The sequence below is a fragment of the Ranitomeya variabilis genome, chromosome 1 (assembly GCF_051348905.1).
Source record: "Ranitomeya variabilis isolate aRanVar5 chromosome 1, aRanVar5.hap1, whole genome shotgun sequence".
In the NCBI taxonomy this organism is placed as follows: Eukaryota; Metazoa; Chordata; class Amphibia; order Anura; family Dendrobatidae; genus Ranitomeya; species Ranitomeya variabilis.
The window spans coordinates 564,648,527-564,668,636 of record NC_135232.1 but is presented as its reverse complement, the minus strand read 5'-3'; the positions used below and the strand labels follow the sequence as shown (position 1 = coordinate 564,668,636).

Genomic DNA, 20,110 nt, shown 5'->3' with positions numbered 1-20,110 from the left:
CGAAAGCTCACCACAAGGTGCAAACCATTAATCAGCCTGAAAACACGAAAGCCAGATTAGACTTTGCTAAAATCATCTAAAAAAACAGCCCAGATCTGGAAATGCAAAACTAAGATCAACCTGTTGATGATGAAGGGATGATGGGAAGAAGGCTTGGAATGGCTCCTGATCCAACGCACATCACATCCTCGGTAACATATGGTGGAGGAGGTGTGATGGCATGGGCACGCATGACTGCTAATGACACCGGGTCACTAGTGGATATTGATGATGTGACTGAATACAGAAGCAGCCGGATGAATTCTGTTTGTACAGGGAGATACTTTCTCCTCCGATTCAACCAAATGCAGCAACGTTGATTGGACGCTGCTTCACAGGACAGATGGACAATGACCCAATTTCAGCCGCATTTCACAGGCTGAAAACAAAACTTAAGGCAGAAAGAGCCACAAACAAGAGGGAACTGAAGTCACTGCAGTAAAGGCGACAAAGCCTCACACCGGAGGACACCAGTGATGGTGACAGCCATGACCTCCACACTTCAGGCCATCATTGCTGCAAAGTATCCTCTACAAACTATTAAAAATGAACATTTTATTTATGGTCCAATTACTTTTGAACCTCTGAAATGAGATGGCTTTGCAGAAAAATAGTCACAATTACTAAACATTTCACAGGAGATTCCTGTTCCACTCCTTTAATTAAACCTGAAAGTATCCACTTCAATCGAATCTCAGTTGTTTAATTATGAATCAAAAACAGTAAAATTGTGGCATGCAGAGCTGAAATCACAAAGATTCTATCATTGTCCAAAAATTTCTGGATCTAACTGTAATTTTGTAACAGTGTGACACGGAAAAAAATAAAAACTGTTTCAGAATCAGCAAAACAACGGTAATTAGAGGTAATACTCCGCTTAAGTGAAAAAATCAAGAGAACAACCCTCGTTCCATACTGCCACATCCGACACTGGGTGCAGTGATCACGTATTATATCCTCTTCTGGCAGAGAACACTGCGGCGTGTACTCAGCTCACTCAGCAGAGCAAGTCTTGGTACAAAGACACGTGATGTGCACTGTGGCTTATTAGAGGCTGCCAGTCTCCATTACACTCCACAGCACAGCACACTCCAATTACTGTCAGGATCCTCAACATTTCTGAGAGCAAGAGACAGAGAAAAAAAAGAGAAAGAGAGAGAGCAAAAGATAAGAGAAAGAGAGAGAAAAAGAGACCACATCTACACTCTGCACAGCCTCATCAAGAGCCAAGTCAACAATACAAAGAACGGGAAGATATACGCTTGTTTTGTGGATTTCAAGACAGCCTTCGACTCAGTGTGGCACCCAGGACTATTCCTAAAACTGCTGGGGAGCGGAAAAGGAAGCGAAACATATGATGTCATCCGAAACTCCTACACTGAGAACAGTTGCAGCGTGAGGGTCAACGGAAGGAGAACGGTCTATTTCCAACAGAGCCGAGGAGTGAGACAGGGCTGCAGCTTCAGTCCAACGCTCTCTAACATCTACATCAATGACCTGGTGGTGGCCATAGAATGCTACTCAGCACCACAACTCACCTTTCATGACACCCAGGTGAAATTTCTGCTGTATGCTGATGACCTCGTGCTGTTATCACCAACCGAGAAAATCCTAGAGACCTTCAGCAGCACATGGGGACTGCCAATCAACCAGAAGAAAACTAATATCACGGTGTTCCAGAAAAGTGAACAAAAACCTGCTGGCCATTCTACCTTTATAATAGACAACTGTCTACTTACAGAAACCAACAAGTACACCTACCTGGGCCTAGAACTCGGCCAGTCAGGGAGCTTCAAGTAAGCCATAGAGTTACTGAAAGACAAGGCATCCAAAGCCTTCTATGCCATCAGAAGACGTCTGTACCATCTCAAGGCACCAGTAACCGTCTGGCTAAAAATCTCTGACTCCATCATTGCCCTAATCCTTCCGTACGACAGTGAGGTTTGGGGCCCAGTCTCATACCCAAAACTGGTCAAAGTGGGACGCGGAGCCGAATGAAATATTCCACCTAGAGTTCTGCAAGCATCTTCTCCAAGTCCATTGGAGTACATCAAACAGTGCCTGCCGAGCAGAGCTGGGCAGATTCTCACTACACCTCGCAATCCAGAGGAAGACGCTGTCAATCAAGGCTCATCTACAAAGTAGTAGTGCCAGGTCCTATCATCTCAAAGCCTTCCTACACCAGGAAGCCCCAGGAAGCCTCCCAACACAAAGTACCCAAAGCCAGCCTGACCAAGCCATGACCTACATGGCCTGACAAAAGGCGAAATCTGGAAAATGATACACAAAGTCAAAGAGGAATATCTCAGCATCTGGAGGAACGACATAAACAAAACCCAGAAACTGACGCTATACCAGAACCTACAGTACAGGGGGTACAAACTGGCCCTATATCTAGAGAAACTAGAAAACCTCATAGAGCGACAGATCCTGAGACGGTACAGACTGAGCGCCCTCAATCTACTCATCGAATCTGGGCAGCAGCGACAGAACTACAAGCCCCGAGAGAGCAGACTCTGCCAGCAGCGCCCCCCGGAGGCCTTGGAGGACGAGGCCCACTTCCTGCTGAGGTGCCCCAAATACTCCGCAGTGAGGGACACTCCCTTCAAGAGACTGATCTTCTCCCAGACTTCACCTCCATGGAGGAGGAAGAGAAACTGCCGATAATACTGGGGGAAGAGGAAAGTGCAGCGGCCATAGCAGCAGAATATGTCAGGGCCTGCCACAGACTAAGAGGAGCCTGATATGTCATGGACTCCTGTACCCCACCCTGGACATGTCCCTATCCCCCAACTAAAGAGCCTGATATGTCATGGACTCCTATACCACACCCTGGACATGTCCCTATTCCCCGACTAAAGAGCCTGTTATGTCACGGACTCCTATACCCCACCCTAGACATTGCCCCCTATCCTCAAAAAGGAGCCTGATATATCCTGGACCTCTATATGCCTCCCTACTCCACCCCCTATCCCCGTATTTTTACCATATGCTTTGGCAATGCTAACATGTACTTACGGTAGTCCTGCCAATAAAGCAGGACTAAGTACTATTTGAAGATAGAGAAAGACAGAAAGATAGAGAAAGAGAGAAAGAGAAAGAGAGAAAGGAAGAGAGAGAGAAAGAGATACACAGATGATACAGAGAGAGAGAGAGAGAGAGAGAGAGAGAGTAAAAGAGGAAAGAAACAAGAAAAAAAAGATAGGAACCTGCTCTATTGGCAGTAAAAAAAGCTGCGGACAAAAAGCAGGTTTTGCTGAGTTTTTGAGGATATCAAAGTTCAGTTTTGCTTCCAACACAGAAGCGTGAACACAGGTAATCAGTGCAAAACGTATGTGAAACTTTAAAATCATTTTTGGGAAAAAGGGGGGAATTTGATTAAATTATTTACTGGAAAAGATTTTTATATCTGAAAAAACAGTTCACATGAGTTCATGAAAAAATACACAATTCCAAATGTAACAGCGGTGAATAATTTACTTAACCCCTTAATGACCAGGCCAATTTTTAAAATTCTGACCACCGTCACTTCATATGATTATAAATCTGGAACACTTCAACAGATCCCGGTGATTCTGAGATTATTGTTTCATGACATATTGTACTTCGTGATAGTGGTAACATTTGTTTGAAATGACTTGAGTTTATTTATAAAAAAAAAAACCGGAAGTTTGGCAAAATTTTGAAAATATAGCAATTTTCAAACTTTTAATTTTTGTGCCCTTAAATTAGAGAGTCATATCACACAAAACAGTTAATAAATAACAATTCCCACATGTCTACTTTACATCAGCACAATTTGGAAACATAATATTTTATTGTTAGGACGTTATAAAGAAAAGTTGACACTGGGCGTTTTTTTTTGCATTTTTTTTCTGCAGCAAATCCTGATTTTTAAGCAGGAAATAACCTGCAGCAAAAACGCATGTTTTGATGCGCTTTTGGTGTGTTTTTTTTTTTTCATGCGTTCTTGGGGCTATCTTGTGACTCTTTGTGCATGCTAATAAAGTTGAGTGCCCCCAAGAAAAAAAAAATACTTCCTGCAGAACCATACCTTTAGATTCTTTGAAAAGTCAGCAATTCATGTGCCGTGTACTGGAAAATCACAACAGGAGCCGACAGGATAGAAGAGATGGATTACATGCAGTAAATACAAATAGAATATATAGATGTCAGAGACAAATACCATTAGTGCACTGTGTGTGCAGCTTACTGTACATGTACTGTACATGAAATATTTTTCTGTAATTTTCTTAACCAGCAGAGGGGAAGCTGATAGCGGGGGGGGGGGATGGGGCGATGTTCATAGCCTGGGAAGGGGGTTATACCCATGGAGCTTCCCAGGCAATTAATATCAGCTCACAGCTGTATAATTAGCCTTTACTGGCTATTAAAATGGGGGACCCCCAAAAAAATTACGTAGAGTCCCCCTATAAGTAATAACCAGCAAAGGTTATGCAGACAGCTGCGGGCTGATATTAATAGCCCAGGCTAAAAACATCAGCTCTCAGCCACCCCAGAAAAGGCGCATCTACAAGATGCGCCAATTTTGGCATTTAGCCTCGCTCTTACCACTTGCCCTGTAGCGGTGGCAAGTGGGGTGATAGTGGGGGGCTGATGTCACCTTTGTATTGTCAGGTGACATCAAGCCTCAAGGTTAGTAATGGAGAGGCATCAATAAGACGCGTCAATAAGACACAGTTCAGCCAACCGGGGCCGAACTGCCGTGACCTTGAGATCCCCGCTAGTACCGTGAGAAAGTCGCAGGGTGCAGAGGCAAGATCACCACAGTTGAAATTCACCCCAGTGAAATTCTCCTGATGAACTTGCTTCTGCACCGCGTGACTTTGTCACAGTGCTAGCGGGGATCTTACCGAGGTCACTGCAGTTCAGCCAGGCTGGGAACGGAGCCTGAGTAACCGAAGGTAACCTCGATGATATCACCGCCAGTCAAGGAGGCTGCGCTCGCAGCAGTCCAGTCACCAGTGGTTCTCAGCCTGGACGGTCGCATCCTGGCACCGTCCAGGTTGAAAACTATTAAAGGGAACCCTGTCACCTCAAATTGGCGGGATATTAAAATGATTTGTTACCGGTCCGATGGGCGGCGTATCCTCTTCATTTCTCCACCCCGTCTGTCCCTGTTTTTTGCAATATTTTAGAGAATAGAGTATGCGTGTGCCATAGTTGGCGCGTGTGCCATTCAGTCTTCAGTGGCGCACGCGCATTATGCTTTGCCCTACTGCGGGCAAAGCCGAAAAGCATTACTGCACATGCGCCCGCGCACTATGTCCCGGAACACAGAAAAATACTTGCTCAATACGGGGTTGAGAAATGAAGAGAATACGCCGCCCATCAGACCGGTAACAAATCATTTTACTATCCCGCCAATTTGAGGTGACAGGTTCCCTTTAATAGTTTTCAACCTGGACGGTGCCAAGATGCGACCGTCCAGCCTGAGAACCACTGGTGACTGGACTGCTGCGAGTGCAGCCTCCTTGACTGGCGGTGATATCATCGAGGTTACCTTCGGTTACTCAGGCTCCGTTCCCGGCCTGGCTGAACTGCAGTGACCTCGGACCGGAAGCAAATCATTTTAATATCCCGCCAATTTGAGGTCACAGGTTCCCTTTAATCCCCCAGACATGGATAACGGCGTGGGACAGAAGGTCGGACAGGTGAGGGATATTGTTGTTTTTTATTTTAGTTTTATTACAGGAGAACGAGGGCTTCGGTAGAATTAGGGGAGCATAACTGTGTTTGTTATTTTTAAATAAAGTAAAAGTGTGTTTTGTTTTATTTCTAATAAAGGACTTTATTCTGGCTGTATCTTTATATATCATGTAACTATAGGATTAGTAATGGATAGGTGTGTTATAGATGCTTCTCCATTAATAAGTCGTGGGCTTGACGTCACTTGACAATACAAAGGTGACATCAACCCCACAAATATGAACCCCACTTGCTACCAGTACAGGGAAAGTGGGAAGAACTGGGGAAAGAGCCAGAATTGGCACATCCAATAGATGCACCTTTTCTAGGCAGCTGTGGGCTGCTATTTTTAGGCTGGGGGGGTCAATATCCATGGCCCCTTACCAGCCTGAGAATACCAGCCCCCAGCTGTGAGCTTGAGCAAGGCTGGTTGTCAACAATGGGGGTAACCCATGCCATTTTTTTTATTATTATTTATGTAAATAATTTAAAAAAACAGCATGGGGATCTATTGTTGATAACCAACCTTGCAGCTTGCTGAAGCTGACGGTTGCAGCCTCCAGCTGTGAGTTTTGCCTGGTTTGTTATCAAAAATAGGGGGAATCCATGCAGGTTGTTTTTTTTCTTAAATTATTTATTTACATCGCAGGAGCGGCTGATGAATACTTCCATCCATCGCTCCCGCTCCCATTGTTATTAACGGCACCACATGTCAGGTGATAGGAGCAGTAGTTTCATCAGCTGATGCTAGTGACCGGAGTTAAACTGCATACCTCTGATCACAGCTAAGAACTCAAGCTGTCTTTTGACAGCACGGTAACTCCTGCTCTCTGACAGGTGGGGATGGTTTCACCACCGATCAGAAGTGGTGTTTGACAAGCTGTCATGCATATAACAGCGGGTCAAACCCTGTATTGTCGGGCCCCCCATTCAAGTGAATGGGGTTTGGATCCGCTCTGCTGGATGACAGGCTGAATGAACGCATCATGCAGACTGCCATCTAGATGTAGCGGAGCTGACTGTGAGGTCACATCCTGCTTTCCTTGACTTTGCTGCAGCAAATCCGCTGGAAAAAAAAGTCAACCTGCGTATTTGCAGCATTTTTTCACCATCCATTAAAGTCAATGGGTGAAAAACGCTGCAAAAACGCTGAAAGAAGTGACATGCTATATGTGAAAAAACACTGCAAAGCACAAAATCAGGATGACAAAAAAAACCAATGCGTGTGCATGAGATTTCAGAAATCTCATAGGCTTTACTGGTACTGTAAAAACCAGCTGAAAATCAGCATAAAAAAGCAGCAAAAACGCCCAGTGTGAACTTACCCTAAGGGTTAAAATGAGATTTCACATTTTTCCAGCAAACTTTACAAAACTATTTTTTTAGGGACCATATCACATTTGAAGTGACCTTAGGGGGTTAATATGACAGAAAATACCCACCATTGACACCATTCTAAAACCTGAACGCCTCAAGGTGCTCAAAACCACATTCAAGAAGTTTATTAATCCTTCATGTGCTTCACGAGAACTAAAGAAATGAGTACACCGATATGTGGGGGAAATCCACTGTTTAGGCGCATGGCAGGGTTCAGAAGCGAGGGAGCATCGTTTGATGTTTTGAACGCAAAATAGGCTGGAATCAATGGCGGGAACCTTGTTGGGTCTGAAGACCCCCTATTCTAACTCCAACCCCAACACAGCCCTAACCCCAACCCCAACACAGCCCTAACCCCAACCCCGCCCTAACCCCAACCCCAACACAGCCCTAACCCCAACCCCAACACAGCCCTAACCCCAACCCCAACACAGCCCTAACCCCAACCCCAACACAGCCCCAACCCCAACACAGTCCCAACCCCAACACAGCCCCAACCCCAACACAGCCCTAACCCCAACACAGCCCTAACCCCAGCACAGCCCTAACCCCAACACAGCCCTAACCCCAACACAGCCCTAACCCCAACACAGCCCTAACCCCAACACAGCCCTAACCCCAACACAGCCCTAACCCCAACACAGCCCTAACCCCAACACAGCCCTAACCCCTTACACAACTCTAACCCCAAAGCAACCCAAACCTCAACCCTAACCCCAACACATCCCTAACCCTAAACTAAACCCCAACACACCCCTAACCCTAATCCCAACCCCAACATAACCCTAACCACAACAAAACCCTAACCCCAACACAACCTTAACCACAACTCTACTCTAAACCCTACAACCCTAACCCCAACACTAACACAACCCTAACCCCAAACCTAACTAGAGATGAGGGAATATGCTTGGCTCCCTCCTTAATCAGCAAGCTATAGTGCTTACCGAATAAGCTGCAGAGGGAACCCGGATACCTGGATCGCTCCGATTGATCAGCTATTTGGCTCCGCAGCTGCATGAGTCGAGGGTCTGTGACAGTCACAACACATGCATGGAGAGTCTAACAAACAGGATCTCCATGCATGTGTTGTGATAGTGAAACAGCTGCAACACATGCAAAGGGCGCCGAACAGCTGATCAGCCGAAGCGATCCAGGTATCCGGGTTTCCTCTGCAGCTTATTCGGTAAGCGCTAAAGCTTGCCGAATAAGGAGGAAGTTGAACATATTCGCTCATCTCTAACCCTAACCCCTAACACAACCCTAACCCCAACACAACTCTAACCCCAACACAACCCTAAACCTAACTGCAAAGAATGAAAAAAAAAATATCTATCTATCTATATATTTTATTATTTTTATTTAACCGAGGGTGTGACAAAGGGGGGTTTGATTTACTTTTTTTTTATTTTGATCACTGTGGTAGGAAAAATCTCCTATTGCCGCTGGGTACCAGCCAGTAGATCTTGCATGTGCGGTGCGCCTGCCATTTTCTTCCAGGAAGATGATGTGGAGGGCCGGAGGACTGAGCAAGAGGGCCCGGGCATGGCGGAGAATCGGGGGGCTTGGGGGACCCCATTTCTCTCTCCTCTGATATGCTAGATCATATCAGAGGAAAGAGAGAAATGACTTGAAAATCAGACTTTTTTTGTGATCGCTGTTATTCGGTGAATAATGGTAATCCCATGACGGGATGGTAAAAACCGACCCGAATCATGTTCTCCGGGGTCTCAGCTACCCCTGGTAGCTGAGACCCTGGAGGCTTTCTGACGCTGAGGGGCGCTATACACTTATTTCTCAGCGCCGTTAAAAGGCGAACAGGCAGTCAGTAAGGGGTTAAGATATTTACTGAGCAATGAGTTTGAAGGACACTGTTTACTTTCACACTTTGGTAGACCTTTGAGTTCATCAGGTATTGTTCAATTTCACAGCTTGGTTTGCAAATATTTACTTTTCACACATCAATAACTTAGAATCATAGAACATTAAGAGTTGGAAGGCACCTCAAGGGTAATCCTGTTCAACCCCCTGCTCAATGCAGGAGTCACTAAACCATCTCAGACCGATATCTGTCCAGCTTCTGTTTGAAGACTTCCATTGAAGGAGAACTCACCACCTCGTGTGGCAGCCTGTTCCACTCATTGATCACCCTCACTGACCTGATATAAAAAGAGTTCATCCATATCTACAGTCTGTCCAGGTGGCCTAGCGTAAACACCTAGAATAGTGTCCTTCCTGTTCTTCTCTCCTTGTATCCTTACCCAAACAGTTTCTACAGAGCTACCAGTCTCTGAAGCTTGGATCTCTGTGGAGAAATACGTTTTCCTAACATACAATGCAACACCTCCTTCCCTCTTGTTAATCCTGCTTAGGTTAACTGCAGTAATCATAACTAATGTGAGGAGACAAAGACATGATGGCTTAAACATGGAAAAATCACAAAAATAAATGGGTTACACATCCAACTGTACATGTTTTTTTTCACTAACAATGCAGCAAAATCTGATACCTGCATTTTTTACTGTGTTTTTGCACTTACTCATTGCTTTTTCAATGAGTGAAAAAACGCTGAAAAAAACGGTGAAAGTGACAAACTGTAGTTTTCAAAAATGCAGCAGTTTTCCAATTCAGTCAGGAAAAAAATAATGTGTTTACATGAGATTTCTGAAATCTCACAGATAATGCTGGTACTGTAAAACACAACTTAAAATTTGCATAAAAAACAGCAAAAAAAGTGAAGCAAGAACGCAACGATTGAACACAGTCTAAGACAAAGAGGTAGATAGATATGAGATAGATTCCTATATGTGTAGTTTATGGTGAAAGTTTCCGCCACCCTCCTATGTTCCTTCTGGGTATTTAGTGCACCCTGTCACACATAAGAAATTGGGGAAACTGGAGAGATTTTCAGACTTAGCATTAGTGCTCATATGTATTAGAGGAAAGAAAAACATTTAAGCAGACCACGAAGACCCCCATGCCAGGAGAGAGCTAAGTGGTCAGAGGGCAGAAGCTTGAGACACAGAAACAGTCAAGATGTCAGAAGTTTGGGGATTTTGGATCAGTGCGATTACGGGTGCGGAGACCTCCATTGATGGCTAAAACAGAGTAGCAGAGGCAATCAATTCAACAAAAAATCTCTGCTCTTTTGACAGATCGACGGGGGGGGGGGGGGGGGATTAGGGGATTAGCAGCTGGAAGTCCCACCTGTATGGTAGGTAAAAGTTTGTTGAGTGTTTGAGGGCCGAACCAAAGTTTGGCACTAGAATCGTTTTGCAGCACTTGGTTCACCGGCAATGTCAGTTTGTGGCCGGTAGACTGGAGTTTCAAGAACCTCATCCAACATCAGCGCCTCTTGATTAGCTGGCCTTGTAAAGAAGAGATGCGAATGCGGTGAGGCAACAGGAAGTTTTACAGCTGCTGTCTGGTGGCCACAGACTACTGAGGCGGCCGATGGATCAGGTGCTCCAAATCAATGTGCACCAATTCTACTAGGCCCTCAATACTATATGTACTTCCGTGATACTCAATTTGCTACGAAGGAGGGAAGAGCGCCCCCTATCTTCTCCTGTGCATACAAACCCTTTTTTTCACAAGTCACTTTATGGTATGAAAGCAAATATCAATATACAAACAACCAAGTTAAAGTAGTAAAGTGATGTTGAGAAGAACGTTGGCCACATTTCCCAAATGCAAACTTCCCAGCTGATATATGTGCAAATCTACGGCTCACAGGAGATTATACGCAATGCAAGTCAAGCGGGGCTGCGCTCGGCGGACTCAGAAATGGGTGCTAATGAGTAAATCATTTCAAGGACAAAAGCATCACACTCCATGAATTTCACAGCGTCATTTCCGAGATGTGTCAGAGGACTGGGAGAATAAGCGTCAGTGGCCGATGAGATTCTTTAGCCAGATGACAGATGCAGCCATATTAAGGTTACATCTACGCCAACACTTGGGGTCATAAGCAGCGTTGCATATTGTGAACACATCAGAGCAGCACTGGCTCAACAAACATCGGCTACTGAGGAGATCATGGAGAGCCGAGCATGTACTACAAGTGGAACTGACCGACCTGACCAGTGTCCTGACAGACTGACCTGACCAGTGTCCTGTGGTCATGCCCGACCTATCCGTGCATGTTTCGCTGACTGGCTTGAAGACCGTCTCCCATCCGCTCGTGGCATATCTCCAGCTCTGTGACTCCAGGATGAGCGTCCTCTGCGTGCCGAAGGCGATCATGAAGCAGTAGACCACGTGGTGAAGTTGGCATCCGTAGCCGCAGCCTTTGTTGATGTTGCACACTAGTTTCTTTGCTTTGCTGCAATCCTTTGGGTTCTACAGTTAAAAAAAGAAAGCGTGAAATCTGATTAAAAGCAAAAAGACAATCATCATCTAACAGTGAGAATTGTATTTCCAGACATTGGGAACTGCTGAAATGTATAACACCGGGCTCCTGTGCCCCTGTTGTATACAATCCAGCCCCTCGCTCCCAATGTATAACATCTGGCCCATTCTAACATAGGTCCTGTAATAGAGGCAACTGGGGGAACAAGTCCATCCATAACATGTCCTCCAATATCTTCCCCCATCACCTGTGAGTGATTTTACTGAGAAACGGAAGGAACCGCAGCAACTCAGCCACAAAGTGAAGACCACGCAGTGTTATAGAGTGCTGAGGAGATGAGGGCAGAAAAGTCACCACCGCTCTGCTGACTCAACGGTAGAGTCCTCTGGTATTGACATCAACACAAAAACTCTGCACCCCTGCCGGGAGCTTCATGGCTGAGCAGCTGCATGCAGCCTTACATCACCAAGCACAATGCCAAGCATCGGATGGAGTGGTGTAAAGCTGTCACCACTGGACTCAGGAGGAGATGTGTTCTGTGCACACTTCTCTATCTGGCATCTGATGGATGAGTCTGGGTTTGGTGAATGTCAGGAGTATGTGATCCCCTGACTGCATTGTGACTCTGTACAGTTTGGTGGAGGAGGATAATGCTATGGGCTTGTTTTTTAGAGGTTGAACTCATAGTTAAGTGAAAGGAAATCTTAATACTTCAAGTCATAAAGACACTTTGGACAATTGTAGCTTACAATTTTGTGAGAACAGTCTAAAAAAGGTCATTGTCTGTTCCCCATGATGGTGCCCAGTGCACAAAGTCCATACAGACAAGGAGGGGGGAGTTTGGTGATGGAGAACATGACCGGCCACACAGAGTCTAGACCTCAACCCCATACAACACCTTTGGGATGAACTAAAAGAAAGATTGTGATCCCGGTCTCTTCCAAAATCAGTGTGTATGACCTCACAAATGCTCAAAAAATTCCCCCAGACACCTCCAAAATCCCTAAATCCTGTAGCAAGACAGCAGAAACTGATATAGCTGCAAAAAGACGGACCCCATATTAATGCCTATGGATGTAGATGGAGAGGTCACCGATCACCTGGAGGTGTAATGTGCCCAGATGAGGGTCGTTCATCAGTATTTTGGAGCTGCACTACCTCCACCACATACCACTGGGGTGTGTGCCTCCCTTACCATCATTTTATCCATGTATTGTTAGGTGTGGCCTTTTTTGTAGTGATATATAATCACATACGTGATGGAAGTAGTCACTACTCCACCTCTGCTATCACTTATCACTGAATATTCCTTACGGCAATGTAGGATCCTACTTGTAGCATCTCATGAATAAATCAGGTAACGTGAAACTTGGGACAAAAACAATCCCAGTACAGACATCATGGAGCTTAGCATAGCCCATGGGGATAGCACAATGTATGTGTACGATTTACTATAAGACCACCGATTAATCACAGCTCAGAATCAGCAGAAAGACTGCAGTCAGGGCTTGTTACTGCTTATTACCCTAATTAGGGTATATTCAGATTGAGCAGCTTCAGATATTCAATATTCAGATGTGCTGTGGTTTTCGACATGCAGTCAAGAACCGCATGTGGTTTCACAACTAATGATTCCTGGCACAAAATCAGAAATTCACAGAAAACACGCTGCTTTTTACAGGAACCTCAGCACAACTGGTGAGCTGAAATAAGCTGCAACAGGAAAAGATGCTCCAAAAGCCTGGAGACCCCATCAATGATTGTGATCATTATCAATAGAGATGGGCGAACCCAAACAGTAAAGTTCGGCATCTGTACCGAACACCTATACCGGGACACCAGAGGGAGGTCACTGCAATTCATTGGAACGGCTGGGAACGCAGCCTCAGTGACTGGAGGTAACCTTGATGAAGTCACCGCTAGTCACTGATGCTGCGCTCGCAGCCGCTCATTCACCAGTGATTCTCAGCCTGGAAGGTTGAATCTTGGCACCATCCAGGTTGAAAAATGTTTATCCCTATTTATGGAATACAGTGTGGGACCAAACGATGGACAGATGAGGGATATTGTTGTTTTTTTATTTGTTTTATTAGATGCGATCGTTCAGGCTGAGAACCACTGGTGAATGAGCTGCTGGGAGCGCAGCGTCAGTGACCAGCAGTGATGTCAATAACGTTACCTTCCATCACTGAGGTTCCGTTCCCAGGTGGGCTGAACTGCAGTAACCTTGGCGAGATCCCTGCTAGCACCGTGAGAGTTTTTCTCACGGTGCTAGCGAGGCTCCCTCCAAGGTCACGGCAGTTTAGCCCAGCTGGGAACGCAGCCTCAGTGACCGGAGGTAACCTCGATGATGTCACCGCTGGTCACTGATGCTGCGCTCGCAGCTGCTCATTCACCAGTGGTTCTCACGGTCGTCAACTGTAAATAAAAAAGTAAAAGTGTGTTTTATTTTATTTCTAATAAAAGACTTTATTCTGGTTGTGTCTTTATTTACCATGTAACCATAGGATTAGTAATGGATAGGTGTCTTTTAGACGCCTCTCCATTACTAAGCCGTGGGTTTGATGTCACCTGACAATACAAAGGTGACATCAACCCCACATATATAAACCACACTTGCCACCACTACAGGGCAAGTGGGAAGAGCCAGGCAAAGCACCAGAATTGGCACATCTAATAGATGCGCCTTTTCTGGGCAGCTGCAGGTGGCTATTTTTAGGCTGTGGGGGCAATATCCATGGCCCCTTACCAGCCTGAGAATACCAGCCCTCAGCTGTCTGCTTTAGGTGTCTGCTTTACCCCCTGACGAAGGAATTCTAGTTCCGAAAAGCGCGTCGGGAAGCGCGGTATCAAGATCTGGCGGTATTTAAAGGTACAGTCCCCCATTTTGCTCCTTGGTGAATTTAGAGCACCATGCACATGCCACTTTAAAATGCACACTGTTTAGCCTTGTTGTTCTTTGCACTTGCACTATCTTTTGTGCCTCTTATTTATAGTGCTCACTGTAGTACACAGAGCATATAATCTATTTCTCTTATACCTATGAGTGCACATACTTATAGATTTTTTCAGCTCATATGCACTGTGTGAATATATGAGTTTTTGTATTATGTATTTTTATATACACATTTTTATATTTATTATTCATGTAACACACTGTGATGAGTTTTTGTCACATTATTTGTGCACTAAAGTGATTAAAAATAAAAAGTAAAAAAGAATTTATTTTTGCACGTGTTTATATAATCTTTTATGAGTGGTGCTTCTAATTCCTAGTGGAAATATTATATAAAATATATACATATTCAATCTTGTTACCTTATCCGCTACATGCAATATTGGTCTTTTTTAATATACAAAAACATTATTTTAATAAGAATTTTTATTTTTTAGGCATATCTTGATACGTGCACATTTTTGTATGTTGTTTTATTGTCATAGTATTTCTAAATAAAGGTATATCTTTTATTGCACATTCTCTGCTTTGGTGGTTCTTGGTTTTATCTTGTTTGGAGCACAGATTAGGTTTTTTCTGTTTCTTTTTTCTGCTTTAGCAAGGCTGATTCCCAAAAATGGGGGGGACCCCACGCAGTTTTTTAAAATTATTTATTTAAATAATTAAAATATATGGTGTGGGGGCCCCTCTATTCTTGATAACTAGCCTTGTTGAAACCGACAGCTGAGGGTTGCAGCCCCCAGCTTTGAGTTTAGCCTGGCTGGTAATCAAAAATACAGGGGAACCCACGCTGTTTTATTTTTTTAATTATGTATTTACAGAGCAGGCGCCGGCTGATGAATACTCCCATCAGCAGCTCCTGTTCTCGCTGTTATTAGCGGCAGCAGGTGTGGGATGATGGGAGCAGTGATCCCATCTGCTGACACCAGTGACTTTATACCTCCGATCACAGCTGAGCGCTCACACTGTCTTTTGACAGTGTGGGAACCGCGTCTCTGACCGGTAGGGATGATTTCACCGCAAATCAGAAGCGGTGTTTGCCTCGCTGTCATGTACATGAGAGCGTGGCAAACACTGGATGTTTGGGCCCCCATTCAAGTGAATGGGGTCCGGGTATTGTTCTGGTACCCAAACCCGAACTTTTTGTAACTGTTCAGCCGGGGGGCAATATCCATGGCCCCTTACCAGCCTGAGAATACCAGTCGCCAGCTGTCTGCTTTAGCAAGGCCAATTGTTAAAAATGGTGGTGACCTCATGCCGTTTTTTTAAATTATTTATTTAATTTAAAAAATAAGCATGGGGACCTCTCTATTCTTGATAACCAGCATTGCTGAAGCTGACAGCTGAGGGTTGCAGTCCCCTGCTGTTAGTTTTGACGCCAGAGACCAGAGGTAAGTTTTTTTTCCCTTTCGATCACAGTTGTGGGCTCACGTCATTTGAGTGGGTCAGGAGGTGTGAGGAAGTTACACTACGAAACGTGCGTTGGGACAGCAGGACAACCTTCGCTACACCTGGTCTGCACATGTAAGTCTTCAACTTTAAACTCTATTCCATTATGTATGGAAGATGGCAGCACCTTACACTGAATGCACTTTAGCAAGACCACTCTTGTCTGTGTATGTATTAAATATTTAGACACATACTGTATGCAGTACTGTAGTGCTGGCAGTATTGATTAGGATATCTTGTTTTTTGAGCGTTGCAGCCTCTGGTACTTCGTTTTAATCTTATGCTATTTTAAAGATATACATCTAAATAAAAAAATATATTTTATGGCACTTACACTCATTGTCTTTTGTTGGTTAATTCTGACAGTGGAGAATGACAGGAATATTGGAAGATGCTGCTGCCTGTGACGGAGCAGTGGAAAACAGGACAATGCTGCAGCGAGTGAAGGATGGTGGGAAGTTGGAGGATGCCTCTGCTAGAAGTAGGCAGGAGGGAAAATGGCAGATGTTGCTGTCAGTGGAGAACAGGAGACAAGATGGGGGATGCTGCTGCCTGGGATGGAGTGATTGGAAATGGGATAATGCTGCTGCCAGTGTTGGATGGGGGGGAAAATGGCAGGTGCTGCCAGTGGCAGATGGGAGGGAAAATGGCAGGTGTTGCCAGTGGTGGATGGGAGGGAAGTTGAGGATACTGCTGTCTTTTGAGAAGAGGTGGGATAGAGACTAAGCCGCTGCTCGTGGGGAGGATACTTGTGGGGTCCTGCGCTCTGGTGTATTGTCCATTCACTTGGGAAACTGTGGAGCCCAGGCTACAGAAGACTCACTGGGGAGAAGACATTTACATTTGTATATAAGAAGTATAGATATACCAGCTGAAGTCTTCACAAAGCTCAATATATTCTTCGTCACACACAGACAAGAAGTCTGGGAGTAACGTAGAAGTTCAGTTCGTTAGTTGGATCTCTTAACTAGATACCAAGGTGACCTTATGTGGCAGCGCACACTGCATGAGTAACACTGCACGGTGTGCTTACATATGCATGAACCCTTGATATGAGTCCAACTGGGAAAATGTACAAGCAGCATTGCAAATAAGAGCAGTAAGATAGTTAATGGCGGCGAACTTCATGCCGAGGGTCCGCTCTCAAGATAATGAAAATTGTAGGGCTACAAATATTTAGCAAAATGGAAATCTAAAGTAAATCAATGCCGCACATTTATGATGCCACACAGGCACTACAGTTTCACGCGAAATGGCGGTTCATCTTGGCAGAAGATATGTTCGTCTTTGAAATAAATAATGAATTAAAAGGAATATTCCAATCTTCTGAAATAGGTATTGGCGATAGAGCTGGTGAACACAAGCACTTTTGCAATTTACTGGTTAGAGATATTACCACTTTTCTTTTATTTACTGCTTGTTACCTTGGAGACCGACCGCAGCTGCTAGGGAGAAGAACATTTGCAGCACGTATAAGCTCTTCTCTATTGAGCTTGTAAGCACTTCAGAAACTGGCCAGGATCTCTGGAGGGCGCTGTTACCTCCTAATCCCGGCCAACTACTTCACAGTGCTTATAACCTAAACAGCAGTAGAGGTCGGTTTCCTAGGTAATAAGCTGTAAACAAAGAAAAAAATGTTAATATCTCAATGTTAATATCTCCAGAACGGCTGCAAATCTTAATAAGTAGCAAACGGCAAAAGTGCTTGTATTTAGAAACAATATCCATCTATAAAGATGGGAAATAACCCTTTTTGGAATCTCCGTTGCATGGCTGACCAGTGTTCAATCATTAAAGCAGATGACTGATGCAGACAACCCCCTCTCTAACGACGGTCTCTCTAGTGATCATCTGTGGCATATAATTTCGATACCACACAACATATACATAGGTGGGATACACCAGATCTGCGCTAACCTAATGGTGACTTCATCAGACAACCTTGTTTGTTTTCAAGCAGCAATAATTATGTGCAGGGTGATAGTTGGGGGTTAGACATCTACACACCCAATGATCTGGAGTCCAATGTCTGTGACCCCCGCTCCAGTCATTGTTTATGGGGTTGGCGGTCATACACGTCATAGGCCCATATACATAGTGGAGACATTGTCATGGATTAACACCACCGATCCAGTCATTGTCTATGGGGATGGCGGTCACACACATCATAGGCCCATATACATGAATTGGAGTTGTCATGGATTAACACCATTGCTCCAGTCATTGACCATGGGGATGGCGGTCATACACGTCATAGGTCCATATACACTGCTCAAAAAAATAAAGGGAACACTAAAATAACACATCCTAGATATCACTGAATGAAATATTCCAGTTGCAAATCTTTATTCATTACATAGTGGAATGTGTTAAGAACAATAAGACAAAAATGATCAATGCAAATCAAAATGAATATCCCATGGAGGTCTGAATTTGGAATGATACTCAAAATGAAAGTGGAAAATCAAATTACAGGCTGATCCAACGTCCGCGGAAATGCTTCAAGACAAGGAAGTGATGCACAGTAGTGTGTGCGGCCTCCACATGCCTGTATGATCTCCCTCCAACGCCTGGGCATGCTCCTGATGAGGGCAATTGATTGATTGCCTACAATTGATTGTGCGATTACCCTAACATTATTTCCAGTATTGCCCATATGTAATTATGCCTTGATGACTTCACAATAAGGATTTATGGGTATTTGTTTCCATGAAGCCGTTACTTTCATGCTCCTGATGAGGCGGCAGATTGTCTCCTCAGGGATCTCCTCCCAGACCTGGACTAAAGCATCCGCCAACTCCTGGACAGTCTGTGGTGCAACGTGACGTTGGTGGATGGTGCGAGACATGATGTCCCAGATGTGTTCAATCGGATTCAGGTCTGGGGAACGGGCCGGCCAGTCCATAGCTTCAATGTCTTCATCTTGCAGGAACTGCTGACACACTCCAGCCACATGAGGTCTGGCATTGTCCTGTATTCGGAGGAACCCAGGGCCAACCGCACCAGCATATTGTCTCACAAGGGGTCTGAGGATCTCATCTCGGTACCTAATGGCAGTCAGGGGCTACCTCTGCCGAGCACATGGATGGCTGTGCGGCCCTCCAAAGAAATGCCACCTCACACCATTACTGACCCACTGCCAAACCGGTCATGCTGAAGGATGTTGCAGGCAGCAGATCGCTCTCCATGGCATCTCCAGACTCTGTCACGTCTGTCACATGTGCTCAATGTGAACCTGCTTTCATCAGTGAAGAGCACAGGGCGCCAGTGGCAAATTTGCCAATCCTGGTGTTCTGTGGCAAATGCCAATCGTCCTGCACGGTGTTGGGCTGTGAGCACAACCCGCATCTGTGGACGTCACACTCAGTCCATCCTCATGGAGTCGGTTTCTAACCGTTTGTGCAGACACATGCACATTTGTGGCCTGCTGGAGGTCATTTTGCAGGGCTCTGGCAGTGCTCTTACTGTTCCTCCTTGCACAAAGGCTGAGGTAGCGGTCCTGCTGCTGGGTTGTTGCCCTCCTACGGCCTCCTCCACGTCTCCTGGTGTACTGGTCTGTCTCTTGGTAGCACCTCCAGCCTCTGGACACTACGCTGACAGACACAGCAAACCTTTTTGCCACAGCTAGCATTGATGTGCCATCCTGGATCAGCTGCACTACCTGAGCCACTTGTGTGTGGCTACCACGAGTGTGAAAGCACAACCAACATTCAAAAGTGACCAAAACATCAGCCAGAAAGCATTGGTACTGAGATGTGGTCTGTGGTCTCCACCTGCAGAACCATTCCTTTATTGAGTGTGTCTTGATAATTGCCAATAATTTCCATCTGTTGTCTATTCCATTTGCACAGCAGCATGTGAAATTGATTGTCAAACAGTGTTGCTTCCTAAGTGGACAGTTTGATTTCACAGAAGTTTGATTTACTTGGAGTTATATTCTGTTGTTTAAGTGTTCCCTTTATTTTTTTGAGCAGTGTACATGAATGGAGGAGTTGTCATGGATTAACACCACTGCCCATTCATTGTCTATGGGGATGGCGGTCATACACGTGCACATACATAGACCCATATTCATGAATGGAGGCGTTGTCATGGATTAACATCACCGCTTCAGAGACCCTCCCACTGAAGAATTAGTTATCACCCATCCTGTCAAAATGTTGGTTATCACACCTGCCACTTTAATGACTGAAAAGCCTAGATCGGTAAGGACAACCTAAATTAATCTA

The 20,110-nt window shown here is 44.9% G+C and overlaps 1 protein-coding gene across 2 annotated transcripts in view; it reads right to left on the bottom strand.

Annotated features, from left to right (window-relative positions):
* Window positions 1-20,110, bottom strand: part of FUT8 (fucosyltransferase 8) — a 270,203-nt gene that overhangs the window by 88,225 nt on the left and 161,868 nt on the right. For both annotated transcript variants that reach the window (XM_077257005.1, XM_077256999.1), the window contains exon 7: window positions 11,229-11,466. In XM_077257005.1, the coding sequence (XP_077113120.1) occupies window positions 11,229-11,466 (238 nt within the window). The remainder of the gene's footprint in view (window positions 1-11,228; window positions 11,467-20,110) is intronic.